The sequence below is a fragment of the Zalophus californianus genome, chromosome 4, assembly GCF_009762305.2.
Source record: "Zalophus californianus isolate mZalCal1 chromosome 4, mZalCal1.pri.v2, whole genome shotgun sequence".
In the NCBI taxonomy this organism is placed as follows: Eukaryota; Metazoa; Chordata; class Mammalia; order Carnivora; family Otariidae; genus Zalophus; species Zalophus californianus.
In genome coordinates, this window is record NC_045598.1 from 157,819,026 (window position 1) to 157,839,090 (window position 20,065).

At 34.3% G+C, this 20,065-nt stretch overlaps 1 protein-coding gene and 1 pseudogene across 33 annotated transcripts in view; one reads left to right on the forward strand and one right to left on the reverse strand.

Annotated features, from left to right (window-relative positions):
* Nucleotides 1–20,065, forward strand: part of RIMS2 (regulating synaptic membrane exocytosis 2) — a 583,419-nt gene that overhangs the window by 370,016 nt on the left and 193,338 nt on the right. For 12 of the 33 annotated variants that reach the window (XM_027597419.2, XM_027597342.2, XM_027597396.2 and 9 more), the window contains 2 exons: nucleotides 15,699–15,878; nucleotides 16,781–16,890. In XM_027597419.2, the coding sequence (XP_027453220.1) occupies nucleotides 15,699–15,878; nucleotides 16,781–16,890 (290 nt within the window). Of the gene's footprint in view, nucleotides 1–389; nucleotides 456–15,698; nucleotides 15,879–16,780; nucleotides 16,891–17,719; nucleotides 17,753–20,065 lie in introns of all 33 variants that reach the window. The other 21 variants (XM_027597289.2, XM_027597299.2, XM_027597310.2 and 18 more) reach the window with 4 other exon arrangements.
* Nucleotides 9,693–9,967, reverse strand: LOC118356885 (annotated as a pseudogene).

Consider the following 20,065-nt stretch of genomic DNA (forward strand, 5'->3'; position numbering starts at 1 on the left):
AACTTCCTTGTTTTTTTATTAGTTTTCTCTTCCCATCTTTCCTCCTCAAAAAGGAAAAGCAACTATATATTGTATAACATTTTATAGATGGTGCTAGAGATGTTTGAGTGACAATTGATAAGATTTTAGTTTGAAATATAATTTATTTGAATCTTGATTTGCTATGTTTTTGTTGTGTTTATTTTGGAATACTTAGAATATTTTAACCTTTAGCATGGCCATGTTACAATGGACATTGGGAGGAAAGAACAAGCTTTCTAGTAACAGTTTTCTTTTGCTTTGCTTACTATCTGCTTATCTTTTTTGAATTTCACTTTTTAAAAGTAAACTATACCTTTTCATTTCTTTCCTGAGTCTCATTTATATTCTTGTTTCTGCCATGCTTGCAGTCATTTTCTTACTCTACCTCGCTCCAGATACAGTCAGAACACTGAACATCATCACAGGGATGGCAGGTATATTTTTCTTACAATTGAGTCTGTTCGTAGAATTGCATGTGCCTGTCTAATGATATGGTATAATTCACTTCTATTTCTGCTTTTTATATATACATATATGATTATTCATGAAATATAGAAATATTATCCTTACTAGATACGATAATAGAAAACAAAGCATATGTAAATACTTACATTGTAGTAAGATGTCAAAAACATAGCTTCACTTTAATGAGCTAGTATCATCTCCTTGATGGCTCTAAAAATTTAGGTCACCAGGCTTTACAGTTAACCCTTGATTACCTAGAAGGATAGAATAACAGTATTTTTAAAAATTAATTGCACTAAGACTGACCACCTTCATAATTATATATTTAGACAGCACTGGTTTTCACGTATCTTAACAATCTGCTCCCCCATTCCCCCTCCCTCACAGTTGAGGAACCAGTCATAGAAGTGCTTAGGTTGAACTGATCAGTTTACAGTTTACCTTGTCAGAGGTGGCTGTGATCTACTCAACTGGTCATAGATAACCCTGGATCCATGGAGAATATTGGGTCTGTGGGAAAATCCTTGTTCATTTCTACTTTACCACCATTCTCCTTATATTGAAGGGAAATATCAATTACTTGGCATTTAACCAAAAGAAGGATAAACTAGAAAGAGAAGGGAAAGAAGATCTCTAAAAGCTTACAGTTTCTCCAGGCTTTATGTAGCTTTAGGGATTTGAGCCATCCTGTGACATTTTGAGGCCCTGCAGGCAGAGAAGAGAGTATCAGGGATAATGTGGTAGTGGGTTCAGCTAGAATAGATTAAGAAATATGTGCTCTACTCAGTTGTTTCAAAGTGATCTGGGTTGTGTGTGACCACTTTTGTACTATTAATTTAATTCATTAAGAGTTATTCATAAAAGGGTTTAGAAAAAAATTGAAACTAATGAATAAATTCCTGAGGATTGAATTCATGTAGATAAATGTAGAAGGAAATATAAGAGATAATATCAATAATAGATTCCTAACGATGGAGGTTTTGTGATGTCTTTCAGTAAATATAATTGAAATGTAGTGCCTTCCAGTTTATTATATGGTAGTGATGATTGCTGTATTTTATTGTCTTTTGCATTTTCTCAGTTTCTTTTCTGTTATTTTGCTTTAGTACTAAATAACTCCTTTTTGTTATGTCTTTTTATTTTTAGTTTTGCTGTATATTACATTCTGTTTGGGGTTTGCAGTGATTATACAATTACCTTACAAAAATGTAAGGAAGTAGGGTGGGAGGGATGGGGTGGCTGGGTGGTAGACATGGGGGAGGGTATGTGCTACGGTGAGCGCTGTGAATTGTGCAAGACTGTTGAATCACAGATCTGTACTTCTGAAACAAATAATGCAACATATTTTAAGAAAAAAGAAAAAGAAGAAGATAACAGGAGAGGAAGAAAAGGGGAGTATGTCAGAGGGGGAGATGAACCAGGAGAGATGATGGACTCTGAAAAACAAACTGAGGGTTCTAGAGGGGAGGGGGGTAGGGGGATGGGTTAGCCTGGTGATGGGCATTGAGGAGGGCACGTTCTGCATGGAGCACTGGGTGTTATGAACAAACAATGAATCATGGAACACTGCACCAAAAACTAATGATGTAATATATGGTGATTAACATAACAATAAAAAAATTAAAAAACAAAAACAAAAAACAAAAACAAAAAACAAAACTATTTGCCCCTGAAAGACTATTTATAGATAAAAATGATAAAGTAAGTCACTGGCTTTTTTGTTACTAAAGGGTTATTTTCTAATATTTACCCATCATTCTTTCAAATAAAGCACCAGATCTAAAAAACTAAAAAAAAAAAAAAAAAAAAAAAAATGTAAGGAAGTAGTTCTATAACTGTCCCTATAATTGACCAAGACCTTTCTTAAAGTGGGTGACATGAATGAGACATTACTGATTATAGGCTTATTCTAATTACGCTGGTATCTTCATTTAAATTTAAGTTAAAATCTTGCACCACATTAGTTTTTTTTATATTCTACTTATCTTAGTTATCAATAAGTAAATTGCTTCATATTATTTATTTTTTCAATGAGCCAACATGTGTAGAATCAGTTCTTGATCAGCCCTAGGTTGGTTATCAATTTCATGTACTTATTCAAATTCTGAACCTAGCCTAGCTGGCCTATTTTGCATGATATGTTTCTGAATTGCCTTTTACGCCATGATTTATTTTGTGGTCAGGAAACACAATATCATTAATATTTATATTAAAGTAAACACAGTTAAGAAAATCAGTTTTAGAAAACAAGTAATCAAGGTGGGATTTGAGCCATCCTGTGACATTTCGAGGCCCTGCAGGCAGAGAAGAGAGTAGCAAAAAATCTTCTTACTGAAGATTTGCCATCACTTAGATGATTCCAGTATGTGAGACTAATGTACACCTACTCCTAGACAAATTTGGGTGGATTTTATGAGAATGAAATTCTTTAGTTGCTTTTAAAAATACTATCTTTCATCATTATCAGTTTGATACACAAAAAAGAATATGTGCACCTTTCAAAGCATAAAGATAAAATGAAATCCATGAATCTGCTACCCAAACTGAAAACCAGAATTTGTGGTTTTACTTATTGCATCTATCTGTAGAATCTTTGCCTATTGAATCCACATGCCTCTTTCATAGAAGTAGTAAACACTATACTGATTTTCAGTTTAACATCCCCTTTCTTTGCTTTTTTTAAAGTGACTTTGGTCATTTGTTTTCACTCTGCTAACTTTTTTGAGTTACTCAGTCTTTCTGACCCTCACTTCAATCCACTATGAGATTCTAGGATTATTGAGGATATAATCAGGTATCCATTCTCCTATGTTTGTTACCATAATTTTCTAGGCTTCTTGTTTTAATTTAACCCCTGTGCCTTTGTATGTAATGTAACTGAGCACAGCCCTTCCATGTTGAGATCATCTGGTGACCTCTTGGTTATTCCATTTTAGTCACTGAAGATTTTAGCATCTGGCTTTAGTCTAACTTTTAATAATTCCTGCCACCAGCCAGAGTGATGTTAGCGTTCACCTGAATGATCTGTTCAGCAGCCACTCACTTCCTTGGCTGTCTCAAATTGGACGTAGTGAACTTTAGTCCCAATTCTACTTTAGTCAGTTACTGCCATGGCCATATCTGAATCTTATCATCATTTGAAATTATTACACCTCTAAAATCTTAATTCAAATACTTCACTCTTGGACCAGAACTACACATGGTTCTTTCTTATTTTTTCACTGAGTTACTTGTACCGCACTGGCTCTTGTATCTCAATAGAGAACTCCACACTCCTGACCCCTTTTCCTTTCCCCATTAGTCTCCAATTTACTTACTTACGTATCCAGAGGTTGAGTCCATTCTTAGAAATGTCCTCAATCCCCTTGCTACGTTGTTCTTCTTTTACCTATTTGACAGAGTTCACATCTGGGTCAATCTCTTTCTTTTGCAGAATTGTTCTGAACTAAATTTTCCAAATTCTCCCCAACTCAACTGAACACTTAAAGGAAAAGTGACCTCTTTATTGAGAGTTGTGAAAGAAAGAAAGGATGGAAAGAGGGAGGGAAAAGAGGAGAGAGGGAGGAAAAAGAAGAAAGAATAAGAAAGAAAAGAAAGTGGCACCAACTCTCTAAGTGTCCAATTTCCCAGCCCAGATTTCAAAGTGACATTTACTGTCATGGTCTGGAAATTCCCTTTCTGAGGGTAAATATGTGTTAAGAGCTCCAAGTGGACTATAGTGTAGCTACACTACACTATATGAAATCTGCATTTTTCTGAATGGAATGAATGTAGTAAATTAAACATGGCATCCCCAGTCTGTGAAGAATCAGAATCACCAGTCTCTCTACCCCAGCCTTGTAAAATGAAAAATTATTAGAGCTATCTCTTTGGAACAGATGAATAGAGGCTTAAATAATGGCTGCTAAACTTTTTATATTATTTCAGGAGACAAATATTAACTAATATTAGGAATCAAAACTCTTTTTCTTCTGACCAGGTTATGCTAACCAGTACAAATCTATCTGAGTCATTGTGTATTTTTAAACACAGTCAACATTTAAACAAACATATTTAGAATAGGTATCATGTTACCTTTTATTAATATCCCTTTATTAAGATGTAGCCTTTATTTTAATAAATAATATCTTTTATATTTAAAAAATTTATCCCCATACCTTACTTTTTTCCCCCTAGTATTTATCTCTACTTAAATCATTGTTCGGCAGCATGATGGTGGACTTTCATGGAAAGAGGTCATGGAGAAGACAACTAGGCTATATTTTAAAAGAGGAATTGGAATTATTTAAATTTATATAGAGGTAAGGTAGGATGTCAGTGGAATTCTAAAGAAATGTATGAGCAAACTCACTAAAGTCATAATTACCATGTTTTAGTGCTATTGGAGCATTATCCAAAAGGCAGGGAATAGCGAGAAATGAATCTGGGATGATAGAGATGGTCCCAATTATGGATAACTTTGTATGTTCTGTTAGGGAATTTAGATCTAAGACTGTAAGTGATAGAGGTACTTCAAAGAGTTTACATAGGAGATGGTTATAATATATTTATTCATTCTAGAATAATTACTCTAGAGACTATGTGGTTGGTTGATTTGAGAGAAAAGGGTGTGTGAAAGAAAAGCATGCATAAAGATATTTGCTGCCTTGGTCTTGGGCAGCAGAGAACTCTTTGAGGGCCTGAACTAAATAAGGTAATGGATGGAGAGATAGAAAGAAGACAGGAGATTTAATCAATTGAAATCAATAATACATGGTAAATAATAGCATTTGGATGTTGATGGGGAGCAGATCAAGAAACATAATGAGTCTTATAGTTTGGGTAACTGGATGCATGTAGTACCTTAACAAAGGTGAATGAGGGGGAGGAATGTTCAGAGAGAAATTAGTTTAGGCTAGAGACAAGTTCACTTCTGGAATGACTGAGAGAGTTAAGGGGAAACCTCCAGCAAGGAGTAAAATCAATGATTTTAAAACTTAAAGTAGTTTGAGCTATATAGAGTAATTTGAGAGTAAATTCACTAATAACAGTAAGTAGCTACAAAAATGAAAATGAAATCAATCAGAGAAACAACCCATGAAATGAAGCCCAAGGACTTTTCCTCCACTCTGGGAAACATTAACATTTAACTGGTAGATAAAGGAAGAGACCTAGAGAAGGAAGAGTGAGAAGAATAGAGCTAACAGAATAGAGTTTAAAGCAGGAAGAAATGATGTCAACCGGAAAAATAATAACTGGAAAATGCCCATTAGATTTGGCAAGTGAGGAGTCATCGGTGACTTCTTCGATGATTTCAGAAGGGGGTGATTGAAAAAAGCAGCTTGCAGTGGCCTGAGGCATTCCTGGGAACTAAAAAAACAAATGCACTATGAGTGTGGAGGAGAAATACCGGATAGGGGTATGTGATATCAAAGTAATTTCTTTCTTTAGAATACAAAATGCATCATGAGTTTGTAGGCTGGAGGAACAGATCCTCGAGGAAAAGTTAGATTGAAAATACAGAGAAAGGAGAGGATGACTGTTAGAAAGGTCTTAGGGCAGGAGATTGGTCTAAACACACAGATGGAGTATGTAAACAGAAAGAAGCTCTTGTTTCCTTTTGAGACAGGAAGAAAATAGATGAGAGAGTTGAAACTAAGTTTTTAGAAAAAAGTTGTTAAATTGAAGGTAATTATGTTTGATAGCCTCAATTTTGTTGTTGCTGTACATCAAGATCATGGTGATTGTTTTTGAGACAAATTCTTGATTGGGGAGGCCCAAGGTTGAACATGGTGCTTGACTAGAAATGAGGAAGTTTAAAATGGTCACTGGTTAAAAAGTGATGGGAACTGATGAAATAAAAGTAAAAAGATTATTGGTGATACTAGCGCAGCAGAAGTTGGAAGCCATGAATTTGCATTGTGCCATCCTGAATGAATATAAGTTTTGCTTAAACTATACCCAGTTGCCTAGATGTAGAGAAATCCAATTATGGCATTGAACCAATTTTGGGGTTCTGATGAATGTTTGAAAGATTGGGTTAAAAGGGAATCTGAGGGGACGCCTGGGTGGCTTAGTCAGTTAAGCGTCTGCCTTCTGCTCAGGTCATGATCCCAGGGTCCTGGGGTTGAGTCCTGCATCAGGCTCCCTGCTCAGCAGGGAGCCGGCTTCTCTCTCTGCCTGCTGTTCCCCCTGCTTGTGCTCTCTCTCTCTCTCTCTCTGACAAATAAATAAATAAAGTCTTTAAAAAAAAGGGGGGGGGGAATCTGAGTGTTGATATGGGAGTGGGTCAGGTGATCAATCATAGGAGTCTAGGATGGGTAAGGAAGGAAGGCAAAGGGATTTTGATGATACAAGGAAGTTTGTTAACGATGGATAAGGATTTTTGAAAATACAGCTAAGAGAATCAGAGGAGATTAAAATGATATAGAAGAAAGTACAGGAGATGAAGAATTTAGAGAGATGACATCAGGGGCAACTGAGCTTGCCCTTTAATTGAAAACTAAGAATGACAGGGATAAGATGCTTGAGTAGAAGTGATTTATGTCAAATATCCTAAATTTATCATAAGTTGTTTTAGTGCAAGAACTGGGACTTGTTTTGGTGCTAGAACAGAGCAAGGTTCTGGGAAGGGTCTGAGCTGGGTCTAGAGTAATGCTGAGGGATGCCATGGAGTTTGAAGAGAGGCAGTGACTGGTCTTATCTCAGGGTATTTGGGGCCATGATTAAGGCTAATCTAATTAAGATTACAGAAAGGATTCTGACAAAGTTAGCAGAGTCACGGCGGGGGTGGGGGGCAGGGGGGGATTTCTGTTTGCTTATAGATAGATGCCTTATCTGGCAAGTAGTACTGAGAGCCCTTAGTAAACGTGATCAAATCCAAGTAACTCATACTTCCTGAGCTACTTTCCTTTTTGTCTTAACTTCTTTGCATTGTTACCAGTCTTCTCTCTTACAAGTATTTTCTTTTCCATCACAACTCATCTTCTATTTGTGTTTCTGCCTGTAACCTCTCAACGCCTTTGGAATTTTTCTTTGCTCTTTATTTCTTGTTTCTCTTGCATTTCAATTTCTCTTATTTTCATGATTTTGTTCCTTCTTGAATTATGGATGAAGTCTAAATAATACCTTCTTTTTATTCTGCCTCATCTTCAAGCTACTTTGACAATGATTCCGTTCTCTCTTATAAATAAGTCATGTTTCTTGAGTGTGTATTTTTACGTATGCTTCCAACACTCCTTCATCAGCTCCTAAGCTTCAGCCCTCTACGGTTTGACCTCTGCCTCCAGCACTTTATTTTAAATTATTTTCCCCATGGTTATTATTTGCCAAGGCTTTTATACATATTTATCTGTGTTGCCTCTGCACCTGCCATTATTAATCACTGTTCTGTTTTGTTTTGTTTTAGTTTCTCTAATGCATTACTATCCTGATTCTCATTCTACCTTTTGATTGTTCTCTGTCTCCTTCTCTTCTTTTCTATTTCTCACGTCCTCAACTTTTTGACTGTGTTGAGCCATATCCTATCATCTCTGTGGTTTTGACCTAAACTTCCAATAGCTGGTATAGTTCCTGGCCCATAATATGAATGCAAATAGTACTGATTTGAATCCAAAATAGTACTGAAATAAGGAATCAATCAACCTATCCTGAAATATTAACACTGTGCAGTGACTTCTCAAAACGTATCTCCTGTACAGCTCTGTCCTTTGAAGGCCAGATTTCTCTATCTGGTTGACATCAGTAAAGAATATTTTTCCACCCCTCACAAATTTAAGTTCAAACCTGAAGTTACTGTCATTCCTCCCTAGAATCCTTTCATTTCTGTTAATAGATCATAATTTCATTTTGGAGACTGGGAATTTCAGGTTTTTTCTTTAGTTTGTTTATTTCTACATTTAATTCATATGGTGATGTCAAACATGTTTGAGAGAAAAAAAAAAGTCCCTGATATCAGAGAATTTATAGTTCAGTGAGGTTAACAGGCTTTAGAATTGAGAAAGCTCGATTCTAGTTCCAGCTCAGAAAACATCTACTTGTGTGACATGTCCCAAGTTTCTGTGAGCCTTAGTTTGCTTTTTTCTGAAATGACAAAGATTGGATTATATGACTTCTGTGATTCTTTCTAATCCTAAAATTCTGCTTATATAATTCTGTATATTGTGTATATCTGTATAGTGCATGTTGCATGTTTTGTACATTGTGATTTATAATGTTTGTCATCCATACTTTTGTTTCTATTTTCACCCCTGTTAGTATAAGTTAGCCTATTCCTACTCTAATTCATTCCATATACTGCTGCTGAATTCAGCTTCTTAATTCATTATTTAAAAATTACCTTTGTTCAGAAGCTTTAGGTCACTCTCATTGAAAATTAAACCCTATTGGAGATGAACCATGAGAGACTATGGACTCTGAGAAACAAAATGAAGGTTCTAAAGGGGAGGGGGTGGGGGGATGGGTTAGCCTGGTGATGGGTATTAAAGAGGGCACGTACTGCATGGAGCACTGGGTGTTATACACAAACAATGAATCATGGAACACTACATCAAAAACTAATGATGTAATGTGTGGTGGTTAACATAACATAATAAAATTAAAAAAAAGAAAATTAAACCCTATCTAAACTTCTTTTTTTTTAAAGATTTTATTTATTTATTTATTTGAGAGAGAGAGAATGAGAGATAGAGGCCACAAGAGGGAAGAGGGTCAGAGGGAGAAGCAGACTCCCTGCTGAGCAGGGAGCCCGATGTGGGACTCGATCGCGGGACTCCAGGATCATGACCTGAGCCGAAGGCAGTCGCTTAACCAACTGAGCCACCCAGGCGCCCACCCTATCTAAACTTCTTAACTAGGCATTTAAGACCCCTGTAAACTGAGTCCAGGAAAATTTTCTAACTAATATTTTGCCATATTTTACTTTCTATATTTCTAGCATTTCCATTTGACTCCTTTCCCCCTCCAACTTGATTTATTGAACATAAGAAAATTCTGTATACAAAATGACCTGGACCTGCTGCTTCAAAATGTGACCCTTCCATACTAATATTTTTGATAAGTCAGTCCATAGAGTGTAAAAAAGCTTAATCTAAAATGAATAGAAAAGCACCTAATGCACTTGAAATGAATGGCCTAACTTCTGGAACTTCAGTAGCTTTATAAGATAATTAACATGGGTAGGATTAAGTCCCTAGATGACTGGCTGCTGGAGAATTTGATATAAGACATCAAGAAGCCTTGTTGTGCACGGCCACTGTGACACCATCATGTTTCTGGAGAATAATGTTCGCGTTATCTGATTCTAGGCATCTCGCAGGAGTATCAGTGGGGTCAGAGGCTAGCCCGGCAGCTTGCTGGGCTAGAACAGATAGCACCCAGCACACTCATCTGACAGGATCCCCCAGCAGCCCACATTAAGTCCTTATGAACCTGTGCCCAGGATTCAAACAATGGACAGATTCTTCACTGTGTCCTCCAAGGGCTGCTCCAGAGTCTCCTCCATCACACCCATGATCCACCCAGCCTGGGGCCCCAGAGCACATTGTGCATGTCTCCCACTTGACCCTTTTTGATGGTTTCCATCTATCTGCTGAAAGTAATCCATCTGTCTTTCCATGCGTGTTGTCCATCTTCTCTAATGTAGACTTTAATATATCAATTATCTTATTTGAAATTCCCTGTCTATTCATTCCAACATCTCTGTCATCTCTGAGTTTGTCTCTTGACAGTGGGCCCTATTTTTCTTGTTTTTTGGTGTTTCTAGTCATTTTTTATTGACTATTAAACGTCATGTCATCAGTTGTGAGTAAGGCAGTATTTATGTCTGAAAATGTGCATACCTTTTGCTGTGTTAGATGTGTGAGTGTGTGTGTGTGTGTGTGTGTGTGTGTGTGTTGGGGGAATTAATCCTCTGACCACCACCTCTGACTGTGTGATTGGGAGTGACCTGAAGTGGCAGCTAAGGGCGGCTGGTAGCAGTGTGTATGAGCTCATCGCACTGTGCCCATTCCATTCTCCATGTAAACCTCACAAAACAAAGGAAGATTAGTGAATTGTTCAGAGTTGATCAGTGAAACTGTTGAACACAGCATTCTTGTGTGAGGACCAAGCCTCATCACATTTACATATATATTTCAGTAACCATGTATAATTTGGTCCTTTAGACATACATCTTTAAAATGTTTGTTATTTTATCGAAAATTTGAGGACCTGGGAAGGGAAAGCATAGGGATCCCCTACCATAGTGGAATAACACTAATTTTTTACAATTGACAAAATGTTATTAAACTGGAACATCCACTGACAATGAAAATTATCTATTTAGTAAAGTAAGAATTTTATAGATTATTGATGGTAATTATATTATCTCAGGATTTTTAAAAAATATATTTTAAAGATGTATTAATTTGCTGCATGTTAGTTGCTGCTGAGTAAGTAACCCTGCTTATTTGTGGTTTTGTTTCTGTTATTTTTTGAAGTAAAAAATAACTGAATATTATAAATATTTAATAGAATACTCAAAATATCCTCAAGACATTTACAGATTTTATGTTTCTGTGTGTGTATATTTAATAATACAATATATCTTTATTTTTCAGTATTGCATTTTTCCCTAATTTTCTTCAGGAAATTGAGATATTTAATCTTCTTGCTATCTCCTATTTCTAAGAAAAATGCATCTCTAGATATGAGAACAGTTTACTTCTCTTTTTGATGATAAACTAGGCCTATCAGTAACAGTAATATGTTTTCCTACATTACAAGTGTCTTACTTTCTCACCTCACTATATGTATTATTGCTGTTTTCACATCTTAGGTTGTTAACTTGGCTAACACTAGATATCGCTATTATTTTTGAATAAACTCACTTTTAACTAACATACAGAATTTACATTTAAATGAGCAGAAATGTTCTGTAAAGAGATGCTATCATGCCTAAGGATAAATTAATCTATCTTCCACCAGGATAATAAAAATGTTCCTATCTGTACACAGTATCTCTTTCTTTATTTACCATGATTTCCATTGTGTGTCTTGCAATTCTCTTTACCTTGGAAGCAATACTAAAATAATATAAACTAGAGTTTTTAAGAAGTTAACTTGGACATTCTAATTTATCATGAGCGTGAAAATTATAGAGTTGAGTTATCGAATTTAAATTATTTGTTATATTACATAAATATATATTTTTATTAATTACCCTAAAATGTCTATTTTTAAAATTTTATCCTGTATTTTATTTCTTCAGTTTTATGCAGTTAATTCTCAGAAAATCTCTAGACATTCAGTATATTTTATCAAAAGTGTAATGCTCCTGCTGTTAATCAGCTTACTGTATTACACAGTATGGATAGAAGGAACACATTTCTTGCCCCAAATGACAGATGTCCTTGTTGTCCTTCAGAGATACATTGAAAATTTTTTTAATATAAGATTTCAGCATTAGAGAAATAATTTCTTTATGAAAAGGAAGAAAAAGAATAAATAGCTTCACTTTTTACAAGTTTATTTTTTAAGAAAAGCTTTCACATTGACTTATGGCATCTCTACAATCTAAGTGTGAAATGAGCCTAATTTATCATAGACTATAAGTTCTGAGTCATATTCTGGGATAATTTTCACTAATATCTGCAAATTACTTTGAAATTTTGTGTTGTGCTTGTGGTGGTTTTTTCTTTCTTTCTCTCTCTCTCTCTCTTTTTTTTTTTTTTGAGTATTCTTAGTATTCTTTTGTCATACCTACAGAGATGCTCTACCTTGAACTTTTGTTGTTATGGAGTTGAATCATTGTGATGGTCGGATGTAAGTGGTTATAGAAGAGAAGGCCCACTGCCCTATTCTTCCCTGTTACATTGTGCTGTAATTGAGAATAGGAAAAGTAAATAGCAAACGTGATGAAATAAGTAGAAAGCTGTGCCAGATACTTGGAAATTTAAAAAATTCTTTTCAGAGCAACTAGAGTGAAGGGAAATATAACTCAAAATGGGCAACTTTACTAGATGATTATAAAACTATTTTTCCCTTAGAAATCCTCAGCTCAATTTCTACCTGTGCTATTATAGGCTTTTAAAGCTGAGTTGTAAAAAAAATAAAAAATAAAAAAATAATAAAGCTGAGTTGTTACAATACTGGCTCTTGTTACGGTATTATCAGTCAAGATGAATTAGCTCTGTTTGTGGAAGGGCTATTAAACAGGTCCTCTGCAAACGCTTGCAGCTTGGAATAGGAGCCCCTAAATAATGCAAACCATTCTGCATTATGGTTTCCTTCCTTTGGACCCTTAGCTGCCACTTCAGGTCACTCCCAATCACACAGTCAGAGGTGGTGGTATTTATCCAGGTAAATGATACATGCAAAAATCTGAACTATTTTACACATATGTTTCAAATTATAAACTATTTATGAAAAAATATAACTATGAAAGATAGCAAATTACTAGAAATGATATCACTTTTTAAAAGACAGCAAGATTATTTACCTTAAGAAAGATTTAAAGTTAAAGGTGCATGGTTCCTAACCTTTTATATGGCTTGCCCTTCGGCGGTCTTGGAAAACTTATGGCCATTCTTTTTAGAAGAATGTTTTAAAATGCCTAAAGTAAGATAAAGTAAATTAAGTGGAGGTACAAAGAAAACTACTTACACTGAAATATGGACCCCAAGTTAAGAACCCAAGTTCAGGAACTAAAATATTTTATGCCTTGTAAATGCATATTTCCCACATCTCAGTTGCTACCATTCAAAATTAATTATTTTTAAGTTCTTATCTTAAAACTAAAATTCACTAAGAATTTAGGTGGAAGTTGTCAAGGTTTATATCTCATTCCCTTAAAGAACCTGCTATAAGACTGGGTGTTATATGTAAGACGTAGGCATTGCTGCTTTCAATTTTCTAAGTAATTGTCTTAGTTCTTACTTAGGAAGGCTTATTCTCCCCCAGTTGTGGGAGCAGGAGCCTGTGTTGATCTTCTATTGTGTTATCTAAGTTTAAAATATGGTAGCTTTTCATTCCCCTTAACTATGGTAGACATTTTAGGAAATTACTACGTTCTACTGTGGGTTTTTTGTGTGTGTCTGTGTTTCACTTATCAACCAATTTTCCTTTCACACTATGGAAATCATATAATTCATATTATTTATGAATGTGTAGAGAAGAATTATAAGCAGAATTTAAAACATTGACATAGTCTTCACACAACTTTTCCACTAAAGAGAAATTTTAATAAGGCTTATTTCCTAAAGAGTGACCTGTTTGCTTTATATAAAAGTAACAGTATCCTTTTAAGGACATAGCAACAAATTTGAAATAATTCTCTGGATTTCACTCACAATCATGTATTTCAGTTATTTAAAATATAGTGTCAAAGAAGTAAGAGTATATATCCTAACATCTTAGTTTTCACTTGGGAAAGTTGCTTGATGGAATCAGAATAAATCAAATTTTGCATAAATACAGGAAAGATTAGCCTGCTTTTCTGCTGGGGTAGTCAAAGACATTCCACAAAATTTTGTCACTACATGTCATATAATAAGATAAGTTTATTATTAACACCCTAAGATAATAGGAAATCTGAAAATAATGTAAAAATTGGTAGTCTCCAAAAAAATAGGTTTTAAGGAATCTAAGATATAAATATATGTTCCTTTGCTTCTGCTTATGTACTGTGATGCAGCTCTACAAAGATATGTACACTAAAAACATTTAAACAAACTATTTAGCACATTTATTTCTAAAGAAAAGTGTTCTCTCTCAAATAGTTTTTCAGGAACAAAAATAGAATTATAAATTTTTATACCATCAGGTTGCCTTTTTTATATCTCTCTTTGAAAGTAATTGAATATTGTATATGTATTTACACTTTGTATTTGTCAGCTTTTTTGACATATCCTGGATATACTTATATAAAAATGCTAAATTTATCTTAGGAAATCAATCATATCATGGCGCATGGATTTTAAAATATTAAAAAGAATGATTTGACTGATATATTATTACCTTGTAAATTTAAAGTGTACGAGAATGACAAGCTATATTGTAGAATAAACCCAGCATTCATTTCCTAAAGTCATCTAATCTCATGTCTGCTGGTCCAAAATTATATGCCATATAATTAATTACATGTGGGAAATTGTGTCCTTTCTTTTCTTGTTTTTCTTTAATTGCCCGCATTTTTCATTATCAAAAATGAGATTGGGAGAACTCACAGGTGAAGTGGAAGTTGTTTACATTAGTCTTGGGGGAGACTAATGCTTGTTTTTACAGTCCATAATATGTAAGCATTTCCATGTCTATGGTTACGACTAGATGGGGAGGGCACAGTTTGATTTGAAGTGTAATTTGGCGTATGTGTTAGTTTGGAGCTCTCGAGCCAAAATTGTGTTCTTAGGGTTGTCTCGCAGATAGTGGGGCTGGTGTTGGAAAACATTTATTGATCACACGTTAGGTGTTAAAAGCATGGTAAATTCCAGGGATACAAAAGTCAGTAATGGTGGGTTCCTGAAATTTAATTATACTTCTTTCAACAAGGGTTCGGTTTTGATATTGGTCCTACTTGTGGTCAAAGAGATCCCATTGTTTCAGAACCATTATTATTTTCGATCTGTTAATACATTTCTGAATGGTATCAGTTGGCGTTGCTAAAGTGCCCTGAGATAGGTGGCATAGACTGGCTGATTAACCAGTTGTCTGTGATTCTTCCTGTGGACCATGTGTTTAAGTATGACTACAGCCTGCGAAGTTGCAGTGTTCTCTTAGAACATTTCGATTCTTCTGTTGGAATGTTTGGGTGCATCAATATACTATTTTGGGTGCCGAAAGCCTTTTTATAGCTCAGTTGACATATAATAGCCTTAGCGGCTTTAGAATTAATGCTTATATGGTTTTCTTCACTCTTACGAAAAGTGTTAGGAAAAGCCATTGAATTCTTTGAAATAGAATACTTCACATATTTCACCTGTTCCATTTAGGGAGCTCATTTTGGAAAGGAGGCAATTTCGTTTGTCACTGATGATAACTGAGCAACTCCTAGTAGCTTCATTGGGAATTGCTGTTAAAGGCAGGTTTTGGTTTCCTTAGATATTCTGAAGAAGTTTAGTGAGAATTGCTCAGACTATGTTTTTGCAAATTTGATAATTTTAAACAATGACCTTTTTCAAAATCAATTTGATGCATCATAACCAAATAGCAGAAGGGCACTAAAGATCAACTGAGCTGCTTTTTGACTAACGTTTCAGGGATTGTGAAGCAGCAGATAGACAGCCATATCACAGATCCAGATCAACAGAACAGCGGCCTCTCCTAGAGCGGACCACCACCCGCTCCAGATCCACTGAGCGTCCTGATACAAACCTCATGAGGTCGATGCCTTCATTAATGACTGGAAGATCTGCCCCTCCTTCACCTGCCTTATCGAGGTGAAAGATAAATCAATCAGACTAACCTCCCCTTTGCCCCACCAGCACACCTATTTATTTTCCCAGCAGCTAAATGGTCTCTTCTGTCATCCTTGGCTGATCACTAATAACAATCTGATACTAACCTTTTCAGTATAAGCACACTATTTATATTCAGCGGATATAATAGTGTGTGGCTACCATTGTAATTTGTTTTTAACTGTCCTGACCACATTTGTTTTGTGATTTCTCATTTATCAGGAGTCCTGGGTAAATCCCCCCATAATGCACCTCATAACTATCATGTTCTTCTCCTACAGAATGAGAAATTGTTTGTGTCCATTAGATATCACTTTTGGAATAATCATCATAATGACAATAACTAAAACTAGATTTTTGTTTCTTTCTATCAATACTAATATCATGTATTAACCAGTACCTTCTTTAGTTGAATTTTGAATTGTTCAGGGTTTTATTTGTAGTTTCAGGAGATATTTTCTAATAAAGGATTATCTAATATAAGCCTGAGTAAAAATCTCCTTGGATCAAGGGAGGGAGGTTAGTAGTGCTGAGAGTTTAAAATCTGGTAGAAAGAAATGTAAAACATTACCTTTTATGTTTTGAGCTGCAGAACTCTCCTGTTGCTTTCGAATGGATAGAATACTAATTTACATGAACAATTCCATGGACGTTACTGTAGGATTTTGTGTGCATGTATCTGTGTATGTATGCATATGACACAAAAGTAGAAACATCTTTCGACAATCATTCAAATATCCATATTTTGTCCTACTTTCCTAACCTTTTAATCAGCAGCTACACCTCTTTTAAAATTGCACTTGCACAGCTATCATATGAACCAAATGCATTCAAATTATTTCATTCATCCTACTGAAAATGAGCATCAATGGTGTATCTTGTAGGTCTCATCCTCGTACTGGGTCAGTCCAAACCAGCCCATCAAGTACTCCAGTGGCAGGACGAAGGGGCCGGCAACTTCCACAACTTCCGCCAAAGGGAACATTGGAGAGAAGTAAGTTTTATTTCTAATTATGTCATGTAGGAAATACACATGGAAGCTAAGGTGAATCAAGATTTTTTTACTACCTTTGTTTTAGTGTTCTTCTTTTGTTAATTGAACGCCTTAGCCGCATTTGCTAGTAGTTATATTTATAAACATATTTATAAATGTTATATATTTTGCATTTAAAATTTGTAATATTTGGAGGTAAAATAACCTACTGTTATTGCTCTTGCTCATTTTCAAAATTTGAATAAATGCATTTTAAAAAGTAAACTTAATACTCTTAAATAAGCAGTTGGATGATATTTCTTTGCTACAACTAAGTGTATGTAATTGTTGATAGTTACATAAAGTTTATTAGTAACTAGCCAAATCAATTTTCACACACTGCAAAGGACTGGTTAGCTGATGCACAACAATGGTGATCCTTCTCAAAACTGGAGTACCAGAGAAAAGGTAATCATGAATATACAAAGAAAGATGCATGTTGTACTGATATTTTTAATACTTTCAAATTTTTGCATAAGGATAGCACTATTTGTTTATACACAGATGAGCATATTCCCCAAACATCTATAAATTCTTAGATAAAGGACCTCTAAAAGCATGGATGATAGAATATAATAATTTTTAACCTCATTTTTTAAATGGTCCCTTTATTTAGTAACTGGATGTGCTTTGCCAAAAAATACATATATATATATATATATTTAAATCACCATTTAACTTTTCTTTAATGGATGATACATACATTTTGTGCCTTTGGAAATTTCTGTTGTTTTTTAACCCCTGTGCTTTGGTTCCCTTTTTTGTTTTGTTTTTATTTTGTTTTTCCTAGACAATGGAGTCAAGGAGATAGAACCTTATGAAGGTCTGTACATAAAGGAGGGTTTGTTTTGTGCTGACAGCCTTTTTGGGGGGCTATGTAAGCAAAAATAAACCCAACTGCAATTGATATCCCTCCATTGTATAGACTTTTATATACAGTAAATGATTTTCTTTTATGATTTTTGGTATTCAACTTTTGTTTTACTTGGAAATTATACCAAGGAGTTAAGTTTCTTTGATTCGTTCAAGTAAGAATGCAAAGAGTTGAACTTCCTTTAAGTGATAAGATAAAATGTTCTGTTTTTAAAAAAATTTTAATTTGCCTTTCAAGCAGAATTCTATATGTCGTGGAAGACTTTAACCAAAGATATCAATTGCAGTCTGTGTTTATGTCACTGAAGATGTACACCTAGTCTAGTGATACTTATCATCATATATTTCATTTCGTATTTATGATGATCTTTCAGTTATTAAATTTGACTTTCTAGAAAAGAAAGTTCTTGAATTAGATAGTGATTGTGGTTTGTATTTCCTACATCACTTTTCATGTTGTACCAAGACTGTTTACAGTATACCAAAGTTAAATATATACAGTTTTATTATCTACACTACATTTATGACTCAAGATAAAATACTGAGTCATGATATATGGAGTGTAATACATTTACTAAATAATAAAAATTCCTCTACCAATGAAAGAATTCTGAAATTAACTTTGTAAATTTAAAGAATTGTTAACTGTTTTATTTACTTATGAATTTCCAGCACATAGAATAATGCCTGGCACTTTATAGGCCCTCAATAAATATTTGTTGAATGAATGCATGAAACACTGTTTAAAAATTGAAAAGCTACTTCAAATAGTGTATAATATATCCCTAAAATAATCTTGTCATTCTATAGATGTTTATATTAAAATGTGTTTTATATTAAGATATCTATAACCTATTTGTAACAAAATTTTAAGTGCACTGCTTTTGGGCAGCAATACTTTTATCGCTTTATATAACTTGGAACAGTTGTGTTCTTGTTAGTAACTGAGTGATTTATGGACTTCTATAGTGAGGTTCTTTCTATCCTATGTACCATGATTTTAAACAACTCCATGCCATTATGACTAATGTTCTCTTAGCTGTCTGGCAAGGAGATTACAGCAGTATTTCTGTGGTTCTTAGTTATTCACATTAGAATGGGTTATATAATTTTAAAAAGTACTTTCCAGAAAGAAAGTTCTGTGGTACGTAGGAATTTTTTTGTCTCCCCAGGACTTCTAAAGACAGAATTTTGACTTCATTTGTTGGCATATGAAGTCAGAAACGTAGTTTATGTCACAACTTTTTAAAAAATTCAGCTTTAATATCTTTTATAGCAATACTCTGTTGAGATGTGAGTAGTTCTGTTCTTTGTAATAATAAACCTACCAGAAAGTCAACCTAGAGCTAATACTGAAAGTCAGGGTTCAGGAAGTTTTTAATGGGCTTGTCAACCAACATTCTATATGCCATCAGTTTTTGCCCTATAGAATCTATTAAAACCATGGTTTTCCTTTAATGTCCCTTTCTTTGTGAATTTTTTTTCCTTTTCCAGTTCCTTACCATTTCCAGTATGAGATAAAAGGATTTTTTGTTTGTTTTGTTTTGCTTGATCTTGTGAATGATTTCAGCAGTGTTTTTGTAAATGTTGCTATGAAGACTTCAGCAGATACATAATTGTGTAATTTTCTTTAGCTTTAGTGGAGATACAAAATATCTCTTTTAGAAGTTTTCAAATTCCAACTGAAGTTAAAGGTGCATAACCCAAAATAGGCTATCAGTTTGTGGTCTAAATCAAATGATGTTTGGATTATTTCTTAAAAAGTTGTCAGAAGTTGTAATTTAATGACATTATTTTAAAATCAAGGTAATGACGTGTTTATTTTTCTCATCCTGTTCAACAACTAAAAAATGAATAACTCCTACTTTAATTCCTTTTGATTTTGGTTATATTTTAGTCTGTTAAGTAAGTTAATTTAAAACCTTGGATATGTTGGTTTTCATGATGGTACAATATTGGTTATCTTTTTGTTTGAGAGCCAGAAAAAACAGGGGCAATATAAGAAAAGTACAATGTGCTAAACAACTGTTAAGGCATTAATATTTTTTAAAATTTTCTCCTAACTTTGATGTCCTGGCATTTTGTGAAAATAAAAGAGAGTTTATAATATCATTTTTTTGGTTCTGTAGAAGAAAAGATATATATTATTTTTCCAAGAATATATCAAGTTTATAGACAGAGTATTTTGCATACTTTACACAGTTCTCACATACGCAAATATTTTAGGAGCTACAATTTCTCTTTTATAAATCAAAGCCATCAT